Source organism: Typopeltis vanoorti, chromosome 1 (assembly GCF_054136105.1).
Source record: "Typopeltis vanoorti isolate ZY-2024b chromosome 1, IOZ_Tvanoo_1.0, whole genome shotgun sequence".
In the NCBI taxonomy this organism is placed as follows: domain Eukaryota; kingdom Metazoa; phylum Arthropoda; class Arachnida; order Uropygi; family Thelyphonidae; genus Typopeltis; species Typopeltis vanoorti.
Window position 1 is genome coordinate 140,216,979 of NC_143549.1, and position 25,710 is coordinate 140,242,688.

The 25,710-nt window shown below is 35.2% G+C and overlaps 1 protein-coding gene across 1 annotated transcript in view; it reads right to left on the reverse strand.

Moving 5' to 3' along the window:
- Fdh (alcohol dehydrogenase class-3 Fdh) overlaps positions 1-25,710 on the reverse strand; it is a 110,656-nt gene that overhangs the window by 50,982 nt on the left and 33,964 nt on the right. Inside the window, exons 4-6 of the mRNA XM_090394061.1 lie at positions 17,758-17,845; positions 13,879-14,011; positions 1,704-1,920 (exon numbers count right to left, since the gene is read on the reverse strand). Of these exons, the coding sequence (XP_090250187.1) occupies positions 1,704-1,920; positions 13,879-14,011; positions 17,758-17,845 (438 nt within the window). The remainder of the gene's footprint in view (positions 1-1,703; positions 1,921-13,878; positions 14,012-17,757; positions 17,846-25,710) is intronic.

The following is a 25,710-nucleotide window of genomic DNA, read 5'->3' on the forward strand; positions in this document are numbered from 1 at the left end:
TATAGATGGGCACTATGACCCAAATTTATACCTCTATTTTATTTTTGGTTGAATATCACATACACTGACTGCTTTTCTACATTTCAGGCTTATGATGACTTTTCTATCTCAAGTACTGATATGTATATCTGACTGCATTCTTCTTGAATATGTTCTATCATCTTTCTGTTACTTCCTGTTTCATTAATAATCTTTCACAGTAATTGCTCTAGACATGTAGAATATCATTATCTTCAGCTTTTATGTCACCTTTATCACCTGATTCTTTTTATAATTACTCTTTCCCCCATTTGTAAACTTTTTCAATAGCAACTCCATAACATTTTCCCAACTTATTTAGCTACTTTTACACATTGCTTTTCTTTCTTACTTTTTTTTTTTTTTTTTTTTGTATTCTCTCAGAGCACATGATTTACTTACTAGCAACTTTTGATGTACTTTCTTCTTTCCATGACTGCCTTTTTTTTTACTTCCTGAGTCCACCATAAAATTCTCATTTTTCCATCCTTGTAGACAACTTCCATTTGTGCCTCTTTAACAATCAATTAACTTTTCCTTCAGTCTATCAATAAGTCTCCAATTTTGATTCTTGTTTTTCAAACTTGCATTTTTTTTTCTTGAATAACATTTGCTTGAGTCTACAGTATAAAGATTAATTTATAAATTCTGCATTCATATGTATTATATAATTTTTATTTTATGCTTAATAAACTTAATAAATATCAATTTTCTTTTCAAAAAAAGCAAAATCTTGCATTCCACTGTCACATCTGGTGCACCTCATGAGTATATGAAGTGCACCAGATGTGACAGTGGAATGCAAGATTAATGCATTAATCCTGCAAAAAATAATGATGAGGAAAAGAAATTAACCATTTGAATGAACCTGCAAGGAAGGAAGGGGCAGATTATTATTACTTTCAAAGTTTTGCTTTAGTGAATTCTAATGTTATGGAGTTTTAGCTATAAGTTTTTTTTTAAGTTGTTTATAGTGAATGAGTTCACTATAGAACTGTTTGCTACAACAAGAGTTAAGTAACTTTCTAAGCACAGGCGAAATTTGATTGTGGCACAGAATGCCAAAATAACTATATATGCAATTAAACTTACCTTATAAATTATTAATGTTATGTTACAAACAAATTCTATAAATTTTTTTTAGATCAAATTAAAAATTAATGCCATGGTCCCTTTAATTAAGCATTTATTTTTCAAGTATGATGAGCATACTTCCTAATTAATATGCAAAAGATAAAAATTTACTATACATTTTTCATATGATGAGCTTATTTCTTAATTTGTTTTTGAAAATTGATGTTTGAAAATAATTCATCAAATCAGAATGCCAAATATTCTAATTTGATAATTCTCAATAAATATTTTTCTTTATCATTGAACTAATAACCTCATTGATAATTCTATTTTTCTCTTTATTACTATTAAAGTTCATCAGCATTATAAATAATTTTAGAAAAATTAAGAAAAATAAAGAAAAGGGATTGATATCAAAATAAACAGAAAAATATGTATTATTAAGAAGAAAGCACATGAATCTAGTAAATTTTAGCTCAATCTAATAAATTAGTGTAGTTTAATATATCAGTTTCTCATAAAGATCTGTATATTTAAACTTTACAGATCCAGTTGCTCCAGCCATACTTTAGTTTTAAATGAAAATGCTTCATTAAAAATGATTAACCAACCTATTGCAAATCTGTCTTTATTAATGTCAACACCAATTATTCTTTTTGCTCCTCTTTCTCGACATCCCATGGCTACAGCAAGCCCTATTGTCCCTAGTCCCCAGATAGCAACATTGGAGTCAGGTTCCACATCAGCTGTATTGAGAGCAGCACCATATCCAGTTGGTATTCCACAACCTAATAAGCATATTTTATCTAATGGAGCCTTTGGATTCACCTACAATAAGGTAAATTTTAGATTCAAGGTTGTATATCTTATATAAGTCTTGAATATATATACACACACTCTTAAATCAGATATTAAAATTTAAAGAAATTAACACGTAAATTATGAAAAGAATTAAGGTACAAATTGGTTTCAATCTGAGCAAAGGATGGCTTCACTAACTGATGTATAACACATTAATAGATATTAATTCACCAGAGCTCCCATTGCTTACTTAAGTGAATCCCACTCATAAAAGACTGTAAACTTAGAATCCATTAGTGTAAGTACTGTGGGTAGGCTAAATGGTTAGATAATCCAGAATTCCTTCTCCACAGACCAAATGACTTTTCTTTTTGTTTTAAGCCACTTCAGGTGTCCAAGTAAGTGGGAACGCGGTCCCATACAACATGATACAATTCATCTACTCCAAAGTCGGAAAGATCCAGAATAAACTAGACAGATTGAAAATCTGGATTCATTTATAGATATGAAAGCTAAGAATCAATCAAGAACTGAGAGTAGGTATTTCTATGAGGTATTTCATAGTCACATATTCCTGATATGTGACTATGAAAAAAACAACTCATGTTTACGGTTTTTTGATTAATGAATGCAGATGATATTTAGAGACTTTTGGTCATACCAAAAGTAATTAGTGCAGAATTTCAAATGAAGAGGCTGGTTTTGATTTCTGTTTAATCTAGTTCTATGTTTCTCCTACTTTCAAGCGCACATTTTTACTTAGAATATAGTATGCATTCTTTCAGTAGTATATTAGTGACGAATGAACATTGTTATACTCAATATACATACATTCCTAATTATATTGAAAAATGCTGTAGCATGCATATATTTAAATCATCATTTTTAAAGTATAACACAAAACATTGTCACTTGAACAAAAATGAAATTATTACAAAAACTTTAAAATGGAGAAAGAATAGAGAAGTTGTCTAAAGAAAATGGTTTGGAAAATATACAGTAAAAACTAAAAATGCAAGAAATCCAAGATTTTTGAATTTGTTCAGCTACTGGTAAAGGTCTTGGTAAAAAAAAGCAGATACTGAAATCAAGTGAAAATCTGGCAGATGAAACTGCAGTTTACATGTGGTTTATTCAGAAAAGATCAGACATGCCTCAAGACAGTTCTTTTACAAAGACCTCACCATAAAAAGATGAGTTTAAAGCTCGTTCTGGGGTAGACAAAAAGGAATGGAAATCACATTAATTGATATTGGGGGGGGATATTCAATTTTAGCAGAATCATTCAAGTAAATGTTTTCAGAAAACATTAAGGAACGTAACTCCCAATCAAATTTATAATGCAGATGAAAGTTGCTTGTTTTGGTGGATCTTATGAAATAAAACAATGGTTCACCAAAACAAAAATTTGGTGAACCATTGTTTTGGTGAACCATTTGATGTTCTTATAACTAGCAGCTAGTTATAGGAAAATCAAAGTCCATGTATGAGTTACATGAACTTTGATTATTTTATAATTGCTTCATGGTCATTTTGTCTCATATATGAAGGAAAATTTGAGATGACTTAGTAAGTGATGTTTAAAATAACGATCATGTGTCTCCCTCTAAACTGTACACCTTGAACCTATAGACCAAAGTATTATCTGTTAAAATTATTGTTAGAACCTATTAATGTATGTTGTAACTGAGGAAGACTGTATTATTTACAATATGAAAAAATTTAAACCTAAAAGATATATTTGCTCTTAGCAAAAAGTATAACTTGTAAATCTAGCCTCATCCAAAAATCACAGAAGAAATTATGACCTACATGAAATGACTTTATTACAACAGATGAATGGGAAGACAAAGGCTTAATGTCACTCACTGAGCTTATGAATGCAATCTCATTAAGTGATTCAAAACGAAGAAGAAGAATAGGATAAGGAAAAGGGAAATAAATGCTTTGTAACGTTGTCTGATAAGAAAATTCATAATCAATGATCTATAACAAAATGAAGATGAAAGATGAAAATGAAACTGATATTACTAAGGAAAAATCAGAAAAACATAAGGATGTTATTTCAAGTTTTAACACTTGCTTAAAGTAGGGGAGAAAATGTAGTAAATGAAGTCATCCCATTCTCTTACCTCATCGGTTGATTGAGTAGACATAAAACTAGTAGTGAAAGGAAAGGGAAAAAAATTGCAGACAGACAATTTCCAGTCTTTACTTAGTTAATATACCTACTACACACTACTACCTAATCCTACTAATGCGTTTTCTTCCGATTTAGTGGTTGGTGGAGAAGCAATGCTACTGTAAAACTCAATTAGCTTGGAAGTACCAAAGTGCTTTACATAGATTTTTACAGAGGTCAAGTCTCATAAGACTGTTACAAAAATAACCTTGTAAATCTCTATGTATTTTATGCTAAATATTAACATAAATAACCCTATGGGAATTGACTGTACTTACTGCTTTAAAAAAAAATTTCTAGAATGTCAAAAACAAAGGCAATGCTTTGCCACCCGAACTTTGTATAATAGCTCTACATAAGGGCATAAGAAAGTTGTTTACGATTTAAGTGTATGAGAAAGTTGTTTGCGAGCTCTGCGCATAAACACCTTCAAAGTCAGTGTCAAAGAGATTGGCAAGGTTCAGACAAGTTTCTACTACCCGACAAGATAAGATTAAAGGAGTGCATGGAGGAGAAGAAAGAACAGGTCGGTCTTAACAGAAGATCAAGGAGTCATGACTAATTCTTCGGGGTTACAACCCTTTGTGCAAGGTTCTGGAGAACGTGAAATAAAAAGGGACTGAGCCAAACATTGGGGGGCAGCAGTTAGTTAGAGGCAGTCGGCAGATATTGGAGGCGGCAGTTAGAGTTATCGGAGTTGGCAGTTAGAGGCAGAAATACCGGGAGTAGGATCCAGAGGACGAGATGTTACGGCAAGCCCAAGCCAGTTAGAAGAGGAGAAACCAGATGGGAATGTTAAGAGAAATGGCAATGTAAATACCCGAGCTAAGTGTCAGTTGGATGTCCTTTTGCCATGGAGGATCAACTGAAGCCAATAGCCGCAGAGTGAACTTCAAGCGCCCGAGAATTTGCCCATATGCTGAAACCTCTTGCTTAAGCTATTCGAGTACCGCAGATTGCAGTCCAAAGACCGCGAATATCCCGACGAGATGCCGCTGAAGCAAGACACTTCAGTAGGAAGCCTAAGACCCGAGATGAAAGAAAAGGCATAGGAACTTTAGTGCAAGACCTTTGGATGAGTGTGCGACACAGAGCCTCTGTAAGTTTGTTCCATCTTTTGTTGTTCATTCCTTTTGTAACCTAGGAGATACGTTATAGATGGACTGATAAGAATTAAGTTAATAGTAATAAGAAGTGTCTATAAGAGAGTCCTCTAATTTGTTATTAATTGGAATATAATTTGTGAGATAACTTGGCAAAGCTAGCTAACCTCTTTGTGAGTAAATTAGAGTTTCAATAATTTGAGTTAATAAGCGGAGAAGTAAGTGAATAATTATATTGTACAGTTATTTAGTATTGAAAAGGGAAAGTTTGTTTCTTTATGCTAAAAGTTTAACGGATAGGTAGAGAGTAACCTCCCTCAGTAGGAAGCCTAAGAAGCCTAAGTTTTAACTTATGTAAATTATAACTTTTAATTTACAATGCCCTGTTCCTAAATAAACCTCGGACTTGTGAGCGGGAAACAACTAAGGCATTAAAAGCGTAGTTTAAGTATTTGAGAAACCACGACTGTTTATGTAAACTTTATTGAAGAAATTTATGATAGTAAGAGAGAGAGAGATCTACCGGATGTATTACTAAGTCTTATGCCAATATAGAAATACTGGTGGTGCAGTCTTAACAAATAAATTTTCCAGTGTTCATAGGCATACAACTAGTAAATACGAAAAGTGGATAAACATAGCACACAATAGAATAAGTAAGAAAGGTTACGAAAGCAGAAGCACACTGCTATTTAGAATAAAGATATTACAATAAAGCAAGAGACCTTATTTGGTACACTACTTTATTAAGGAATTTATTATACAACAAGGTGGTTTCCCATTGCTTTCCTTTTGAAGGATGAAAAACTTGAGTTTTCAGAAGAAACACCCTCTGCCTTCATGTGAGATCTAAGTCACCTTGGAGTGTAAAGTCCTAATAAAGGTTCTTCACATCAGATGGGATTCAAACCTCGATCTTTCCAACCTAAGGGCTCTGTCAAAACCAACTGAGCTTTGGAGATTCACCATATGAAGTCATATAGGGTGGTCTATAAAGTCATGAAGGGATTTAAACATTTTATTTAGTAATAAAATAAAAAATAATAAAATAGTTTAAAAATTGTATTTAATAATTATTTATTCTTTTGTTATAATGAAACACAGAACCTGGAGATTTTCCTTATTAGTTATGAAAAACCACATCATGTAAAACCTCCCATTTCTGGCTTTACAAAGATTGGTCCTTTTTACAGGATGTTCCATGACAGCTCCTAATGTTTCTGGCTGCAGTTCCCTAATTTCTGCACAAATGTTATCCTTCAGCTGTTGGAATGCTGAGGCTTGTTCACATAGGTAACTTCTCCATGGGTAACCCAACAGGAAGAAGTCAGAAGACATCAGATCCAGAGAATGTGATGGCCAATTGATTGCATATTTTTGCAAAATTATTCAATCACCAAATATGTGCCATCTTTGTGAAGCTGAAAATGGAAGAGCATTTATGTGTTGTGGTTTTTTATAACTAACAAAAAAATCTCCAGGTTGTGAATTTCATTATAACAAAAAACAAAACAAAATAATAAATAAAAAAGTTATTAAATGTTTCCTTCGTAACTTATGGGCCATCCTGTATTACAATGTTTTTTTCTTAAAAATATGATGTATTCCTATTAAGTTCAATAAAACAAGCATTTGCATTACAGTGTTCAAACCAGTTTTAACTTATGGATCTGAGAGCTGGATCAGAAGTAAAACACTTGACCAAAGCTTAGAGACTGCAGATAAGCGAGTCCTGAGAAAGATTAGAGGGGTGAATAGATGGCATCAATGGCAATATCGTATTAAAAACGAGGATATTAGGAAAGAACTTGACATTGTCAGCATCCAGGAATGCGTTAGCAGAGCTAATCTCAGATTCAGAGAACATAAATCAGATGGTATGATCACTTAAACAGAATGGGCGAGGAAAGATTAGCAAAACAAGTGTTCTCTGCCAGATTGGCAGGAAAATGACCAAGAGGAAGACCAAGAAATAGGTGGATTGATATGGTACAAAGTGCCTTAGACGATAGAAATATAAGATCTGATAATATTGGAGTCTTGACAAGTAACAGACTGTAGAGGAAAATTGTAGATATGAAGTTATTAATGATGTAAATTTTTCATGTAGTACTATCATATCCTGTACACCCCTTGAGGGTACAAATCAGGAATTTGATGATGATGATGATAGATTATAAAGAAGAGTGCACTGTGACAAATTTGGAAGAAAGAGTTAACAAGGAAGCTAGTGAGGATGATAACTTGACTCTGTATTACTATTATAATATTCTATGCATCCCTTGAGGATATAATTCAGGAAATGATGACGACCAATTTAAAATTAAACTTCTTAAATGCAGTCAGTTTCGAGTAGAGTAATGTAAACAAATTTCAAAATAGAGAATTAGCAAAGATTTGTTCGTGCATATGATCTCATGAGAGAGAAGAAAGAGAACAATTTTTCAAGTCATTAGAGAAGGCAGTTGATAAAAAGATAGTTCTTGTTGGAGATCTAAATAACACAGTAAATCAATCATAGACAAATATTTCTGAAAAAGTTTGGATTGTAGTCATTAGTTGCATTATGTTCCAAACAAAAACATAGCAATAAATTCACATGGAGAGAACATAAAGCAAAACAGCAATTATATTACTTATTAATCAATTTAAAAGATCTTATCAATTACATTAATTGCTAATAGTGACAGTTCCAGACTGACCAAAAATACATGAATGCATAAGAGATTTGAAACAGGAAGTGACTATTAACTATTTTTAAGTGTTAAGTAGAATAAGAATGAGCATTCATTGAAGAGAAATGTGTACTCAAGTTTTGAAAAGTCAAAGCTAAACTCTCATATGAGAACCATAAATACATATATAACTGGAGAAAAGATGAAAGAGCTTGAAAACAACTAAATCTTAGAGAATGAGTAAGGAAAAACTGAAAGAAACACTGAGATCAAAGCATGTAGTGAAGTTGTCTGCAAGATAGAAAAATAGCATCTTTATGATGGACAGGGAAATTATTAATAATTATCAATTATAATAATTACACTTATTATTATTATCATGAATGTTCCTCTAGAGAGTTCAAGGACTCAATGCAAGAGGGTCCCTTTTAGCCACTCATTTGGATAGGAATCGGCCACTCTCCTTGTCCAAATAACATTTTACATATCTATCCCCTGAGCAAAATCCAGAAGGATCAACTCTGCTCTTGCTATTACAGAGCATAAGCAGATTGCTATTACAACATTGTTAAACATACTTTAACAAAAGCAATTTGTCCTCTGCAGATGATCCTAGTTCTTCTCATCCACCTTTGAATGCGATTCCTTACCAACCTCCCCAAAACACCTTGGTATACTAATTGGTGTATAATTTGTTGCATCAGTCCTTACTCCAAGTTTGTATAGCAGAATTATCTTGCTCTCTTTAGGAATCATGCATGTGCTGAGACTTAAGTTAAGCCAGATCATGGGCAATGCTATTTTGTATGTTCCTTCAACATAATAAAAATATCATAACCAGTGTCTTTGAATCAAGCTCTTGCAATAGCTTTAATACCTTGAACTCATCCAGCTATATTCTTTCATTTGGTTTCCCCCTGGCATCCAGAGAGCTAATAGGTTTGCATAGAATGAATACCATATTGAAGTACCGAAGTGAACATTTGATAACTCTGCAATTTCTAGTACATCTAACACTTTCCTACCATTCACATTAAGATTCTTCTACTGTCATTACTCCATTTACTTGCTACTCAACAATAAAATTATCTTGGATTTCCCTTGCGCTTTTTCACTAGCCTCTTTTCATAACTGATTTTGCCTTCACTATGGCTATCACTCTCCTGGTCTGTTCTTTCTATTTCTCCTGAGCCTCATCACTCTTCCCATGATGTCTGATCTACAACACTGTCATTTTATTCAACTCTCACTTTCAAGTGTTAACTCCCATGCAATTTATTCTCTTATTCCATGGTGATGCAGTCATACATAGCTTCTTCAGGAACTACTTCCCACACACACATACTATTGATTCCTCTACATGTTAAAGTATGGCTTCAAGCTGCCTTCTCAGTTGATTATAATCACCTGCCTTACAATTCCAAATATGCCACTGCTTAATCAAAATACTTACATGCATTGTCATCTCCTAAGTCAAAATTGCTTAATCACACTCAACTGGAGGCAATAACAGTCCTCACATTCACAGAAAGATTCTCAGCTACTGTTAAAAGATCCAATGTTTGTATCAAGTCTATTCCATCATGTGCTACTTAAGGTACTACTCATCCCTCAGTAATTCTACAAATTCTATTACCCTTATCATGCATGCTTTCTGGTTCTTCCAATCTATATCCCCACTGTTGAAATTACTATAATGATAACTCTCCTTGTATCCATGATTTTTTATCTGTATACACAATTCATAGATCTCTTCAGATAGCCTATGTTTGTAGCAGCACCCAATTATGTATTTTTCTGTTAACTTCAATCTCACACCAAACAGTCCTGAATCCACTACCTGTGTTACTCATACTATGTGACATTATTGGAAATTTCCACTCTGAATGGATTTAATTTCTCTGCAATCATTAGCAATACTCCCCTGTCTTTCATATCTTGTCTGTCACATCCCTGAATATATCAAATCCAACACATTCTTTTCTTATAAAGATATTATCTTCTGTCAGCCACATTCTGTTAAATGCCTGTTATATTCCCATGATTTCTCAACTATTTGACTTACAGTGAAAATCAGATCTTGACAACTTTTTTTTTTACCCTGAACTCAGCTTGTTCTCCGAGTCCTCCCCTCCCGACAATTTTTTGTAGCCTCTTCTCTAATATATGCTGGCATAAATCTTACTTTGAATACTTAGTAGGAAAATTCCTCTGTAATTCTCTCATTAAGTTTTATTTTCAATTCAAAGATGGGCAGTTTATTTTTATGCAATACATATGTGTGGGGGGGGGGGGAGAAACCATATTCCAATAATCCAGAATTCAACCTTCTGAATTGTTATACTTCCATATTTGAGTATTTCTGTCAAATATCATCTACTGTAGCTCCCTTTCTGCATTTCAAGTTTTAGATAAACTTTCTTTACATCAAGGATTAATATGTACTTCTGATTGCATTCTTCTTGAATATTTTCCACTTCTCTTTCCAGGTTTTTATGTTCAGCCCATACACAAGAGGTTGGTTAATCAATCTATGGTACATTAGTACTCCGTAAGGTTGGGAAAAAAGAAACTTGTTTACATTTCATTTAAAAGCCTATATATTTTATTTCCTGGGAAACACAAAAGAGAAAAGACTATTCAACAATACAGCAGTAGTAGTGAAGATGGAGGAGGAAAAGAAACTTGTTTTGTGGGTTTCTAGGTGTACTGTGAAGGGATGTTGGGGTGGGAGCCACATGTGTTCCAATGGACTTAGTATTGAGTGGAGGAATTATTGATGCTATTTCATATGAACATTTGCCATGGAAATATTTATAGAATACACATATTACACAAACCAAATGCCTAAGCAAAAGTGGAAGGAATGAGTTAGTAAGAGATAGGTTATTAATCAATCTAATTGCCCTCCTCCGTATTGATTCAAGAATTTTGAGGGAGCTCTTAGAGGCCCAACTCCAAATGTGAGAGCAAAAATTAATAGCTGGGCAGATTTGTGTTTTGTATAAGCTCAACAGCTGTTTCAGAGGTGAAGTAATGTCATGAGTGAAAGAGAAATCCTAGTTTTTGAGAAGCTAAGGATGCAATGGTTGTAACAGGTTTATGGCAGGAGAGGCTCGATATCAGGGCAATTGCAAGAAGAGAAATCTCATCTGGAAATTTAAGTGTTATCAAAGAACAATACTGGGAGAATATGGTTGTTTATTGTGAGAAATAAAGCAGAACTGGGTTTTGATAGCATTGAAATTGACGGAGTTATCTGAACCCCATTGGAGGATGGCTCAGAGATCAGAATTGAGTGCAGTGGTGGTTTATGTTCTGCAGGTTGAGGTGATTTGCATAGAGTAAGGCTTATCAAATGAAAGGGAGGAGAGAAGCAATGTGCTATCATCTGTTTGTGGTTGGAATTAGTTCAGGGTCCACTACATTCACTGTGTATTTGGGTCAATGTGAGGAAGAGATCTAGGGTGTTTGGGGAGTGGTTAGGGTTACCTGGTATTATGGTTAGCAAGTGAACAATTTGTGTATGTTGTTGGTGGTGGCAAATGTTTCAGTTATCTCTGCCTGCTAGATCTGTACAACTGAAGGAGGAGGAAAGCCACTTGATGTTGTGGACATTAAAATCTCCTAGGAAGATGAAATTGCTGTTAAGGAAGTGGGACTGGAGAAAATCAGTTTTTAAGGAGAAGAAATTAAAGAGCTCAGAGTGATTTTTTTGGCATTAGGTGCACGATGAAGACAGCAAATGAATTTGACTGATTAGGAGAAGAGAGAGTTTGGAAAGTTGAGATGAATAGTGCTGGGGGGGGGATTTGAGTTTCTGTCAAGAAGAGTAGGTGTGGTTTGGTAGACTGGAGATGGTGGTGGACATTAACATTTGAGTTGAAGCCATGGATGTGAAGTGGATATACAAGGTTTTGTGGGGATATATTTGACTGCAAAGGTCCTGCACATTTCCTATGCAGTACCTGCATACTGGTCTCCACTTGGCTTCTAGTAGCATCACTTGATTTCTGCACTAACTTTCCCTGTTTGTAGTTGATGACCCAACTATTGTCTCATTTTGGCGTTTTCCTTCAAATTGTTTTTGAAATTGATGTCCTTGTTCTCTCTAGACAAAAGTTAAGACAGGGCAAGCAAATATGTGTCACTGAGAGAAAGAGTCCTTAGACCTGTCATCAATCGCTGTTATTAGTTTAGATGTGCTTGATGGTATGTTTCAAGTCACCTTTAACGAGGCGTGGAAAGTTTGTTCTCTCCTTACTTTTATTTGTGGGCATAGTGCATGCTTACATGTGGCTGATTTTTAATTGAAAAGATAATTGACTTGGTGCACTAAGTACTTACAGCTTGTGCAGAAGTAATCAGCTCCTTAATACCTGTTGTTGTGATTTCGATTTATTGATTAATTTGAACGAAAAAAATTATCTTTAGTTTTCATGTCACCTTTATTATCTGATTTCTTATATACTCTTTCCTTCATTTCTAAGCTTTTATAACAGCTTCCAGAACATTTTTCCATCTTCCTGTATTCATTTTTGGTCTTACCAAAATCTTCTGACAACTTGTTTAACAACTTTTACACACTGCTTTCTTGCAAAATTCTTTGTATTCTTTCATAATACATGATGATTTACTAATAAGTTTTAAAAATATGCTTTCTTCTTTTCCAAGGCTGCCTCTAACTTCCAAAGTTGGCCAAGAGGAGTATTGATTTTTCCTAACCTTGCAAAGACCTTCATTGCATACCTTTCTGGCTAAATCAATGTTTTTCACTGCTCATAAAGGTTCAATTCTTGTTTTCAAACTCTTTCATTTTTATTGAATAATGTTGAGTTTATAGTTCACCTCTGAAAGCTGCTCAACTTTGATTCTTTTCAAAATTTTTATACATATTTATCTTTTCAATATAAAATTCATTTTTATCATGCATTTTCTATTTCAAATCCTCTGTATAGATTTGTGCCATGAACCAGCATGAAGCTATCACTCACTATCAACAGACGTTTCTAATTTTTTGTGTCCTCTCACCATATGAATTTGCACATATGCTAGACCATGGTGTTAGTGATGATCAGTCCATTTCCTGAAGAGAAATCCATGAGACACTTATTATTGTCAGCTCTGGTCTTATCACCAAATTTCAGCAATTTTTTCCAAAACATATGTCTGCTCTTTAGATACCAACAATGACCAACTTTTCCTTTTTTATTCCAAAATATTCCTCCACTGCCAACACCACTCTACTTGGTAGGAAAAATTTTTCATACCAACCTTGTTATGGCAACAAAAGAAAAAATATGAAAACAAGCAGGATAAAAACAACCTGCATTCTCAAAACAGATTCCACATTTTAGCCATAAATTAAATATAAAAGCAGGATAAGTAAGGCTGGCATAGTGCAAAGCTAACTGAATAAATTTACAAGAAAGAACAGAAAAATTAGCCAAATCATCACTTTAGCAGTAGGCATAGTCCTCATGGATCTGAGAGTCGTTTTCAAAATAAATCAGTTGATCAAAGAACAGACCACAGATATAACCATCATTTAACAAGCCATTTTTAATGTTGATTTACCACTGATGCCAGATGGCATCAATAACAGATCCATATTAAAAATGAAAAACTTGACATTAACATTCAAGAATATATCAGCTCATCTAATACAGCTGGTAAAATAATAGCAAAAAAGGTGTCTGAAGAAAAATGTCAGCAAAACAGACCCCCAAGAAATTGAAATAAGTTAGCTGATGCAGTAAGGAATGCTTTAGAAGACTGAAATCCAAGAACTCATCAAATCAGAGACCTGATCAATAATATTTGAAACCTATTTGAAAGAAAGTTCTAGATATGAAACTACTCATGAAATACTGTGTGAGACTATTGAAATATCTCGCAAAGAGTGTACATCAGAAAATGATAAGTAATGATTTTTAAGGAGAAAAGCAAGAAGGATGCAGATTGTGTAATATACTTTACAAATAACATAATCTGTCAATAATAATTAACAATTAAATATAAATACCTTAGCAATAGAAATCTCAGCAACTACTGTGTATTCAGAAAATGTGCTGGTACCCATAAAGTGATACACAGTTTTACCTTTGCAGGTGAATCTTGAGGTTCCATCAGGCATTACACCTTTTCCCTGAGTTGTCCTAAGTAAAAAACATATTTTACATATACAGATATACAAGAAAATAAGAACGATAAAATATGCTAAGCCTCATTTATAAGCAATATTTAAGCCATTCAAATCTTTAAACAGATTAATATATTCAAAAAGTGAATCTTTTAGCATAAAAGGTTGATTCAGCCTAGTTGGAGCATACTCACTAAGAGACAGTATTATGATGTTCAACACAATTAACATGGTCCTCAATGAAATTATTTTTCACTTGAGATACTAACTAGTAATGTGTAATATACCCAATCTTCCCACGTTACAGTTTGTTTTTATAAACAGGACTCTGCTGCACCAGACAAGTACTGCTACCTTAAAAGATGTCTTTCATAGTTGGAAAAGCCAATCAAGGAGGGAATGCTTATCAGCATTCTGGTAGCAAGGCTTATATGCTGCTTATTTATAATGATATTATTTAAGGAAGTTATAATGTAAATTATACTATATATTAATTAGCATAACTTGTAATTAATATTTTCAATATTTATAGCCAAAATGACATCATCAAGGAATAACGAACAAATTGATATGTGCACACAGGCACTTGCATAGGTATGACTGAAGCAAAACAACAAAGGCAAGTCTAAAGCTTTAAAGGGCATCTCCTAGTGAGCTGGGATGGATGTTCTTGGCTGTTGGTCTGAAATTCAAAGGACAAGTGCTTCCCAGATTTGAGGTATAGGAAAAAAAATCTTTCATATTTAGATTTGAACCTGTGGAGTAAAGTAGGCTTTTTCCATCATATGTTGTGGTGGGTGCCCAAGGCATTGTCAGCAAATCCTGACTGGCAGAATAGGATATAGTCTGTGTTCAGCAATTCATCTATGTTGGCCATAACAAGGAAGTTTACAACTGCATGGTACTAATGGTGGTGGGTACAGGGAGTGCAGCTGGTCTTTAGGAGAGAACATAAGGGATGCCAATTTTTATATGATCTGTAAGAGGTTACAAGGTTATATCTTTTGAAGATTTTTGTTAGTTTCTTTTAAATACCACAGACAGACCTTAACACAATTTTCTCCCGATATATCAGCCTTGTTGAAGTTCATCAAGGGGACAGCCATGAGGTTTCCACTTTCTCCCCCACTATTGAATTACTTCATGGACACCTTTGAAGAAAAAGTCTTAACCTTTGACTAATATAGACCTACAGTTTCGCTTTGTTGTGTAAATGTGTTCCCCAAGGTTCTTGACACATAAAACATATTAATAACCAACACCCCAGGATTCAGTTCACCTTGAAAAAAAGTTCTCCCATTCCTAAACATCTTGAGTATAGGCAAACCTGATGGATTTGTGCATTCTCAGTTTACAGAAAACCCATATGCACATGGGCAGATACATTCACCAACAGTCAGCATCCCCCCCCCCCCAACAGAATGCAATTATTAAAACTGATTAGATCCCATAATAATGCCCTCACCACTAAATGAACACCTTCTAGGACAATGGCTACAATCCCCATGAAATCCAAAAAATATAAAAACCCCAAAACTACAATTCCTTTCTCCCCTCTCCAGAACAGAGACTACACCAAATCTACTACCATCCCACATATCCTAGGCACTTCAGATAAACTAACAAAAATTCTCAAAAGATAAACCTTATAAACAATTACAGACCAATTAGTGATGCCAATTACATTATTGGCATCACTAATCCACTCGCAAAGACCAGTCACAGTTCTTAGGCCAGCAGGAGGATCTACCAGATACGGTCCCTAGACCTGCTAGTGGTCTACTAGGTACCATGCAGTTGTAAGCTGCCTTACCATGGCCAAACAGACAAGGCAGAAAATCTAAGAATTGCCGAACACACAGACTACATCCGATTAGAGCATGCATGCTGACTATGCCTTTGACACCCACCATAAGATACAATCAAAAAATGCCACTTTACTCTACAGGAGCACAGTTAAATATGACTTTGTCGAATCTGTCCCTCAGCCTTAACGAACTACACAAATCTAAACAAATTTGGTTGTATGAAACTACCTCAAATCTGTGAAACACTCATCCTTGGAAGCCTAACAGCCAAGAACACCCATTCCAGCCTAAATAGTCTACACTGCTTCTTCAGACTCACCTTTGTTGTTCTGCTTTGGTCATACTTCAATTATGTAGTGTCTGTGTGTGCACCTATCAATTTGTTCATCTGATGATGTCAAACTGCCATCATCACCATCTGATGATGACGGCAGCTTGACTATGGTAAAATACTGAAAATATTAATTAAAAAGTTGTTCTAATTAATATAGTGAACGTATGTTGAAAAATCAACATATTTCAGAAAGTCCTTTTGAGCTCTGAAAAAGGAATGTTTCAAGAATAATTTTTTTTTTCTTTTCTGAGTAACTATTTTTAAAAACTGATACACTCAAATAAAATCTTCTTCTTCTTCTGCAGCTTCTCCCACTTAAGTGGGGTCACTGTTTATTATGAGTCTCCTCCACACCTTCCTGTCTTGGGCTGTCACCACATCCAAGTTCTTCATCTTCAAGTCCTCTTCTACCAGCTCCCTCCATCTCTTCTTTGGCCGCCCACGCTTCCGCCTTCCTTGCACATCCATCTGCATGACCCTTCTTCCCACATATTCGTCCTCTCTCCTCATCACATGACCAAACCATCTCAACCTTGCCTCCTGTATTTTCGCTCCTAAGTTCGTAACTTTCACTGTTCCCCTGACATAGTCATTTCTCAGATGATCCTTTCTGGTCACACCGCACATCCACCTAAGCATTCTCATCTCTGCTACTTCCATCCTGCTAATGTTATTTTTCCTCAGGGCCACAGTTTCTATAGCATATGTCATAGCTGGCCTCACTACTGTCCTATAAATTTTGCCTTTCAGATTGATCGGCACCCTCTTATCACATAACACTCCAGCCATCTCCCTCCAGTTCCTCCAACCTGCTTGTATCCTGCATCCCACTTCCTTCTCACCTCCTCCATCGTCTTCCACTGTCGAACCTAAGTATCTAAAGTCTCTCACCTTCCTGATGACATTTCCTTCCAGCTCCAGGTCTGTCTCCTGGCCACCGCCCACTGCGCAACACATATACTCTGTCTTACTTCTGCTCAGTCTCATACCTCTCTCTTCCAGTACTTTTCTCCATCTTTCCAGTTTAGTTTCCGCTTCTTCTCTTGAATCTACACACAGCAAGATGTCATCTGCATACAGATGAATATTAACCATATTTCAAAATAAATGGAGATACATACAAAGCTATATTGTAATTATCAGGAGAATGAAATTCATTCATTTTATAATAATCCTGCCCTACAGACCAAACATGCATCTTTTTTCAAATTACTTCAGGTATATCTACAAAAAAAGCAGGATGGTATCCTTACACTGGACAGTGAAATTTAATTACTACTTAACGATTCATGCCAACAATGGGATTAAAACAACAGGCTGCAGGTTAGAAGACAGGCATACTTTCCATTAATTTGTCTGTATGCCTACAAAGATAAATTGATATTTGTATATGGCATATACAAACATTTGATTTCATCTGAATTTGTCACAATGTTAATGAAATATTAAGAACTTGAAAAAGAAGTAGAAATGGAACTAACTTTCAGCAATACTGCACAGAAATCTGAGATTTTTATTTAAAAATAATGTTAATATTCCTGATTATTTTAGAAATCTTTCTGATCTACCAATTTTCAAAGAGATTTATATTTTAAACTTTTCAAAACTGAAATAACCTACCTAATTTTGCTGCACAAATTAGTTCTGGGACTTTTGCAGAACTTGCACTCTCGACACTGAGGAATATAGAGAGGAATAACATGATCACCTAAAAAACAAAAATTATAGATACCCAACTTTTTATTATTATTAAAGTAAAATACAGAGACAAATGCAAGAATGCTAAACACTGTGTAAAACTAGCTAAACAAAAGTCATGGGAGGACTTCGGCAAGAATATAGAAAATAAATATCAAGAAGGTGGCAAAATATTCTGGAGGTTGTTGAAGAAGCTTAGGAATGGAGGAACGAGTGCTGTAAAAGGAGTTAGAGATGATAAAGGTGACATGAAAATGGGAGAAAAAGATATCCTTGAAGTATGGAGTAATTACTTTGAAAAACTTCTAAATGAAACAAGCAGTGATGACAGCATAGTGGTAAAAAACACTGGCCAGGCATGCAGTGTTTTAATACATATCCATACTTGAAATAGAAAAAGCCATCAAAGGCTTGAAATGTGGAAAGGCAGCAGAAGTAGATGATATTCGACCAGAAATACTGAAGTATGGTGGTGTGAGAGTCTTACAGTGGCTGCACTGCATAGTTCAGAAGGCCTGGACAGAGGGACGAATTCCCGATGATTGGAGTAGAGCTCTCTTAGTACCCATATAGAAAAAGGGAAATAAAACCGAATGTGAGAATTACAGAGGTATTTCCCTACTGAGTGTTCCTCGCAAGATCTATGCAAGTATACCTGAGAAACGGTTGAGAAGAACTGTGGAAGAAAAGCTTGGTGAAGAACAAGCTGGATTCAGGCCAAATAGAGGCTGTCAGGATCAGATCTTCACTTTACGACAAATAGTCGAGAAAGCATGGGAATATAACAAAGATCTGTATTTAAGTTTTGTCGATTTGGAAAAGGCATATGACAAGGTGCCAAGAGAGAAGCTATTCAATACGCTGCAGTTATATGGTGTCAATGGTGCATTATATCATGCAATACTTAGTCTTTATTTGAGTTGTAAGTCAGCAGATAGAATTGAAGTACAGGAAGATAGTTTAATGTTAAATCTGGTGTGAAACAAGGATGTACATTATCCCCTCTGTTATTCATTATCTATATGGATCACATTATGAAGGAAAGTGGTATTAAACATGATATCAAAATTGGAGATGTTAATGTCAGCTCTTTGCTTTATGTGGATGATGCTATACTTCTAAATAAATCCGCTACAAGTCTGCAGGATTCCCTGACTAAATTGAATAACTGTTGTAATAGATATGGTATGAAGGTCAGCAATAAAAAGACAAAGACAATGAAAATAGGCAGAATCATTGAAAATGTCAACTGTGTTGTGAATGGAGAACCTGTGGAACAAGTAAAACATTTCAGCTATTTAGGCACGATTTTTACTGAAGATGGTAAATTAAATATAGAAATAGACAACAGAATCAGCAAAGCTGGTATGGTGGGAAGTCAATTGAATAAATTCATATGGAATAAGAGAGAAATTAGTCGGAACACTAAATTAGCTGTATACAAGACAGTGTTCAAACCAGTTTTAACTTATGGATCTGAGAGCTGGGTCAGAAGTAAAACACTTGACCAAAGACTAGAGACCACAGATATGAGAGTCCTGAGAAAGATTATAGGCATGAACAGATGGCATCAATGGCAATATCATATTAAAAACGAGGATATTAGGAAAGAACTTGACATTGTCAGCATCCAGGAATGCATTAGCAGAGCTAATCTCAGGTGGTATGGTCACTTAAACAGAATGGGCGAGGAAAGATTAGCAAAACAAGTGTTCTCTGCTAGGTTGGCAGGAAAACGACCCAGAGGAAGACCAAGATATAGGTGGATTGATACGGTACAAAGCGCCTTAGATGATAGAAATATAAGATCTGATAATGTTGCAGTCTTGACAAGTAACAGACTGATTTGGAGAAAAATTGTAGATAGGAAATTAATAATGATGTAATTTTTTTCATGTAGTACTATCATATCCTGTACACCCCTTGAGGGTACATAGCAGGAATTTGATGATGAAGTAAAATACATAGTGTTTGCAAAAATTATATTGAATGTTTCACAAATCTCAAATCCCAAAAATGCTATAGGACTGAGAATGGATTGTGCTGGCTAGTCTAGCCATTGCATTTTTATTTTCTCAAATTATGTTACCTCCATTCTTGCAAATGACGGTGCATTGTTAGGCAGATGCCCAAATGGATATTTCCTATGTTAATTTTAACTGGCTTCATAGTACCAAGTGCACAAAAGATGCAGTTGCTCTCTATCATAATGTCACTGCAGCCATACATAATACTGGATGTGTGTGGGTACAACTGGTAACTGTTCTGGCAAGATAGAGAGATTGAACCTGTGGTCCTTTATCCCTTTGTCAGATTTGTATAAAATTTCTGGATTAAGGAATATTACTGAGCACTTGGCTCACCCATTGTGGGCTATTGACTACCAGTGAGTTTTTTTTTTTTTTTTTTTTTTTTTTAACTACTTGTTTGGTATGGCTTTTTGGGTTATTTGTCCTGAGATATTTGTTTTAGTCTACAATTAGGTGAGTGAGCATAATGGACTTTGGATATTATTGAGCCTTTGGTTCACCCATTTTGAACTTCTGACAGTGGGTTAAAAAAAAAATAAAATAAAAATTACCTGTTCAGCATTGTTTTGGAATGTTTGTGTTTGGTAGGGTCATGCTCACTGTAGTTTACTGCTTGGTGGATTAGAGTGGATGGCAATATTTGAAAAATAATTTTGCAGCTTTTTGCATAGGAAGTTTTGATTGCAGGGATATCAGTGGCTTCTCAGTGAAGATGTATGTTTCTTAATAACCATGGTGCATTAAACACAATTCTTAAACATTTGGTTTGTATCATCTGTAGTTTGTAACATTTTAATCTGCTGTGTGACTCCACACAGGTGAGCCATAATCAGGATCTTATATAGCAGCAGTTAAGTTCTATGCTAAGCCAGCTATGATGATTCTGTAATGGGTATAGCTGCAGCATTGCCCAGTTTTTTTTTGAGCAAACATGATCAATATGAATTGAAGTGAAGCCCTTTATCTAGTTGTACCTGTAAGTATTTGGGTACTGGTTGCCAAGGAAGGTGGGTACCAAACATAACTTTATCCTCCAGGAACACTTGTCTTCATCTGAATAGCACTGCAGTGCTCTTGTCTACATTGATACCAATTTGCCATTTTTCGAACCACTGTTCTGGTGCGAAGATTGCATTTTCAATTTTTTAGTTACTAATCAAGTCTCAGGGAACTGACCATTATTGCAGTATCATCTGCATATAAGGCCATTTGCAACTGTGCATGGGATGTCAGCCACACAGATAGCATGGCGTCATGTGGAGGGGGGGGGGAGATGCCTACAGTGATGCTGCATTCATATGATCCAATTGCCTGTAGCTTGCAAACTCAGAGTTTGCAATCTGAGAGGTACGATTTGGTAAGTTTGACCAGTTTGGCACCTGGCTCTGTTCTTTTCATGGATCAGGTTTTTAATCACATCGAGAAGTTGGTCAAGGTTTGCGTGTGCTACATCTGCAGTGTCAGCTGTTAATGCAGTTATCTACATTTCCAAGCTCAAAACTGAGTCACTGATTTCTTTTTTCCTTTGGTCAGAACTGGACCCAACAGATTCATGCAGAGTGGTAGTTAATTTTCTCCAGATGGTTGGGATATTTTCATGTTGTGAGCCCAGTTGGAGCAAAACTGGGTTGTACTCAAGAGCCGAGATCATCCATCATATTTATTTTTTTTATTCGATTTTTTTACGATGCAAAGACATCAAAGGTCATACTGTACCAGGACACAGCAGCACATATGGTAATTAGTTAGGACATGTGAGCTCAGTTGGAGTAAAACTGGGTTGTGGTCAGAGCTGAGGTCATCTATCGCATTTATTTATTTTATTCTTATGGTACAAAGACATCAAAGTCATACTGCATCAGGACACAGGTCACAGTAGTACATATAGTAATTGGTTAGTAGGACAAATCACAAACATCCATGCCCTTGGCAGGACTTGAACCTGCAGCCTCTTGGCTGGAGAGTGATATGCTAGCCACTCGGCCAACCAGGTCGAGTGGCTAACATATCATATAACAAATGACATATTCATTTGTTATTGATGTGTAATGTTTTGTAGTATCACTATGTCTAGGACATCAGGAAGTCCTGCCACACTGCAGTACATGGGTACTGGAAGTCACATAATCATCATGTTTCTGGCAGTAGCAAAGTTGATGAGGGTTCATTTCAATTTCTAGTTCTGTGGTTACAGGCTGCATGCTTAGCATTCAGGTCTCCTGCTGCTAGCAATGGTATCTTCATTTGTATCTAGAATTTCAATCTAGTTTGTTTCCAGTAACTGTTAATTTGGAGAGTTATATATACGGAGTATATTTTCATGGGACCCACGTTTGTAATTTGAACCTCCATCCCCAGGATTTCAATGTTGGCAGTGACAGGATTTATAATTTCATTCTGTTCTATACTGCACTCATTCTATATTCACTCATTGATGGCAAAAAAAATGATAGAACATGTGAATAAGATGGAGGATTAATCCACATAAAAGCCACTGTTAAATAAACTATATTATTATCAGAGAAATTCAGAGAGTCAAGGGTTCATCAACAGAGGCCACATATCATTCACACCAGCTGTCTTACCTTTTCATGAATTCACTCACACTACCTGCACTCACTTCCTCCAAAGTCAAGTCATTCTAGTGATGCAATGCATCACTGGAATGACGACTTTCTGATCATCAAGGACATAAGGAAGTTGTCCTTGGTGAGGACAATTTCTCTTAGTAAGTCTAGCTCTCTTACCTCCTCCTCCTTGACTGCATTCGTTTTCAACTTCCATGGATGCCATACACCTTTTCCGATCTTCCCTAAAATGAAAAATTACATCACCGGTATCCTATATGAGGCTTTCAGAAGTTTGTAGGTCTCTATTTCTCCTATTTATCTTGTTTGTTCTATTCCACAAATTCTCTATCTGTCCTCATAATCTATAATCCATATTTCCAAAATCATCTTTAGCATTTTTCTTCACACCCTCTCAACTGCATCTACACCATCTTGAAAACCAGGAGACCAGATCTGTGCACAGTCCAGATAAGAGGATGTATCAAGGCCTTGTAAAAAGAGGCAAAAGGATTATTCTTATGTATCAATATTCATTCCAGCATTGCATTTGAAATCTTTGCTATATGACTCCTAAACTTCAGTTTCCTCCAACATAATCCCATCAATATACCACACCACTGGATATTTCATCACATCAAAATTATGAATCTACACTTACTGACATGAAACTGACAGCCATTTTCACATGCCCACAATTTCAGCATATTCAAATCATTCTGCAAGTACTGCATGCCAGTTGCATTTCTGATTATCCTGCCAATCTTTGAATCATCAGCAAACAGCTGTATGTCTCCTGTCAAATCTTATCCAATGTCATAAATGTAAAGATTGAATAACAGTGGAACAAGAACACTGATCTCTGGGATATAGACCACTGGTCACCTTAAATCTTGCAGACTCACATTCTCCATATACCACTTTTTCAATATCAGTCAGCCAGCAAGCCATTCATCCATCCTCTTATCCAAGCTAATAGTTTATAATCCAATCTCATATCTTCCAACTTATGCAATGGCCTTCAATGCTGAATCCTGTCAAATACTGACTTCTCTTTAGAGACGTCCACAAGTATCAATGGATATTCATTCTCCTTGTCTAATTAAACCATGACATTATTATAAAATATGAACAAGTTACTCAAACATGACTTTTGCTTAGTAAAACCCATATGTTCATTGCAAAGTATAGATTCTCTGTCAACCTATTTCTGTATATGGACTGTTACCAACATTTCCAAAATCTTTGCCAGCACTCCAGGGATATTGATAGGTCTATAGACAAATCAGTCTTTGCACCACTCTTGTGCAATAGAATATATCTGGAACAAGGTTTCTTAAATTGAGTAAAGGGGCAATAATCTCGACTGTAAAATCACTTGTGGGCCATTCACCAGTCAGTGAGAGAAGTAACACTTTCATATAAAAATCAGAATTTTTTAAAAAAAATAGAATTAAATTAAAATGATACTTTTGGATAAAAATTAATAAAAAAAGTAGAAAAATAATTATGTAATTAACCACTATAACTAATCACTATAACATAGCTAACATAAAATCAGTCATGTCTTGCTAGAATACAGTATCACTATCTGATAAAAAAAAAAAAAAGTGTAATTAGTTGTTTCATTTATATGACCAATTATTTTTAAAAACAGCTATTGCATAAATGACACATATTCAGTAATTCAAAATCACACTTTCCATTTTTTTTTTTTTTAAAGAGCTCCTGCAGTGTTGAAAAATAGTTTGATTTCATACATTTACATTAGATTATAAAATGGATATATTAGCAACAACGAAGATACCTCTCAGGATAGGATACGACTTTCATCATAATAGAGAGGTGCTACCTGTATTGGTAGTAGTAGTAATGCTAGCAGTAATACTTACATCAATTAGTTGTAATTATTACTACTAGCATTACTACTTGGTGAATTCTAAATAACTTCTACAAGACACACATTCTGTATGTGAGTATATTCTGTATACACACACACACAATATTTTATTATTATTAAGAGACCTCCAGGGAGTCAGGAACTCATTGAGGGATGCAATAGTATTCATGCCAGCTATCATACTTGGTCTTGAATTCATTCACGCTACTTTCACACACAACATCCAAAAGCAATCCATTCCATTCATACACTACTCTATGAAATAAAAATCTAGCCCTAACCCCCTTCTTGACAGAATTCATTCTCAACTTCAATGGATGCCCTCGCATCCTTTCCCCATCTTCAATAAAATGAAAAATTCCATCTACTGAAATTCTGTATAATCCTTTCAGAAGTTTGTAAGTCTCAATCATATCACTTCTCTTTCTCCTGTTTGCTAGTGTCTGCAACCTACAAATCCTCAATCTGTATTCCACAATCCTGATATCATTTTTGGCACTCTCCTTTGCATTCTTTCCACTGTATCAGAATCACCACAGAATCCAGGAGACCAGACCTGCATGCAACAGTCCAAGTGAGGTCTTATCAAGGCATTGTAAAGAGACAAAACGACCTCCTTATCTTTACATGTCAAGGTTTGTTTCAGCATTGCCATTATTCTCAGAGTTGTATTTACAATTTTTGCTATATAACCCTTGAACTTCGACTTCCTATCTACTAAAACTCCAGGATCTCTAGCCTCATCGATTGCTTTAAGCATAATTGCACCAAAATAATATGACACTGGATATCTGCTTACACCAAAGTGCATGATTTACATTTATTAACATGGAAATGACAGCCATTTTCACATGTCCACAATTCCAGTCTACTCAAATCATTCTGCAAGTACTGCATATCAGCAGCACTCCTGATTATCCTACCTATCTTTGCATCATCAGCAAATAGCTGTATGTCACATATCAAATCCTTCCCAATGTCATTAATGTATAGATTGAATAATCTGTACATTAATGACAGATTGACCAAAGACTGATCCTTGAGGCACACCACTGGTTATCTTCAATCTTGCAGATTCACACTCCCATATACGACTTTTTGATATCTGTCAGTCAGCCAACCTCTTATCCATGCCAATAGTTTATAATTCAATCCCATATTCTTCAATTCATGCAACAGTATTCCATGATGTATTCTGTCAAAAGCCATAGTAAAATCCAAAAAGTATCATGGTGCATCCATTCCCCTTGTCTAACTCAGTAGTACATTATTATAGAATGCGAGCAAGTTGCTAAAACATGACCTTCCCTTAGTAAACCCATGTTGTTCATTGCAAAGTACAGATTCTCTGTCAACCCATTTCTGAATGCAAGCTGTA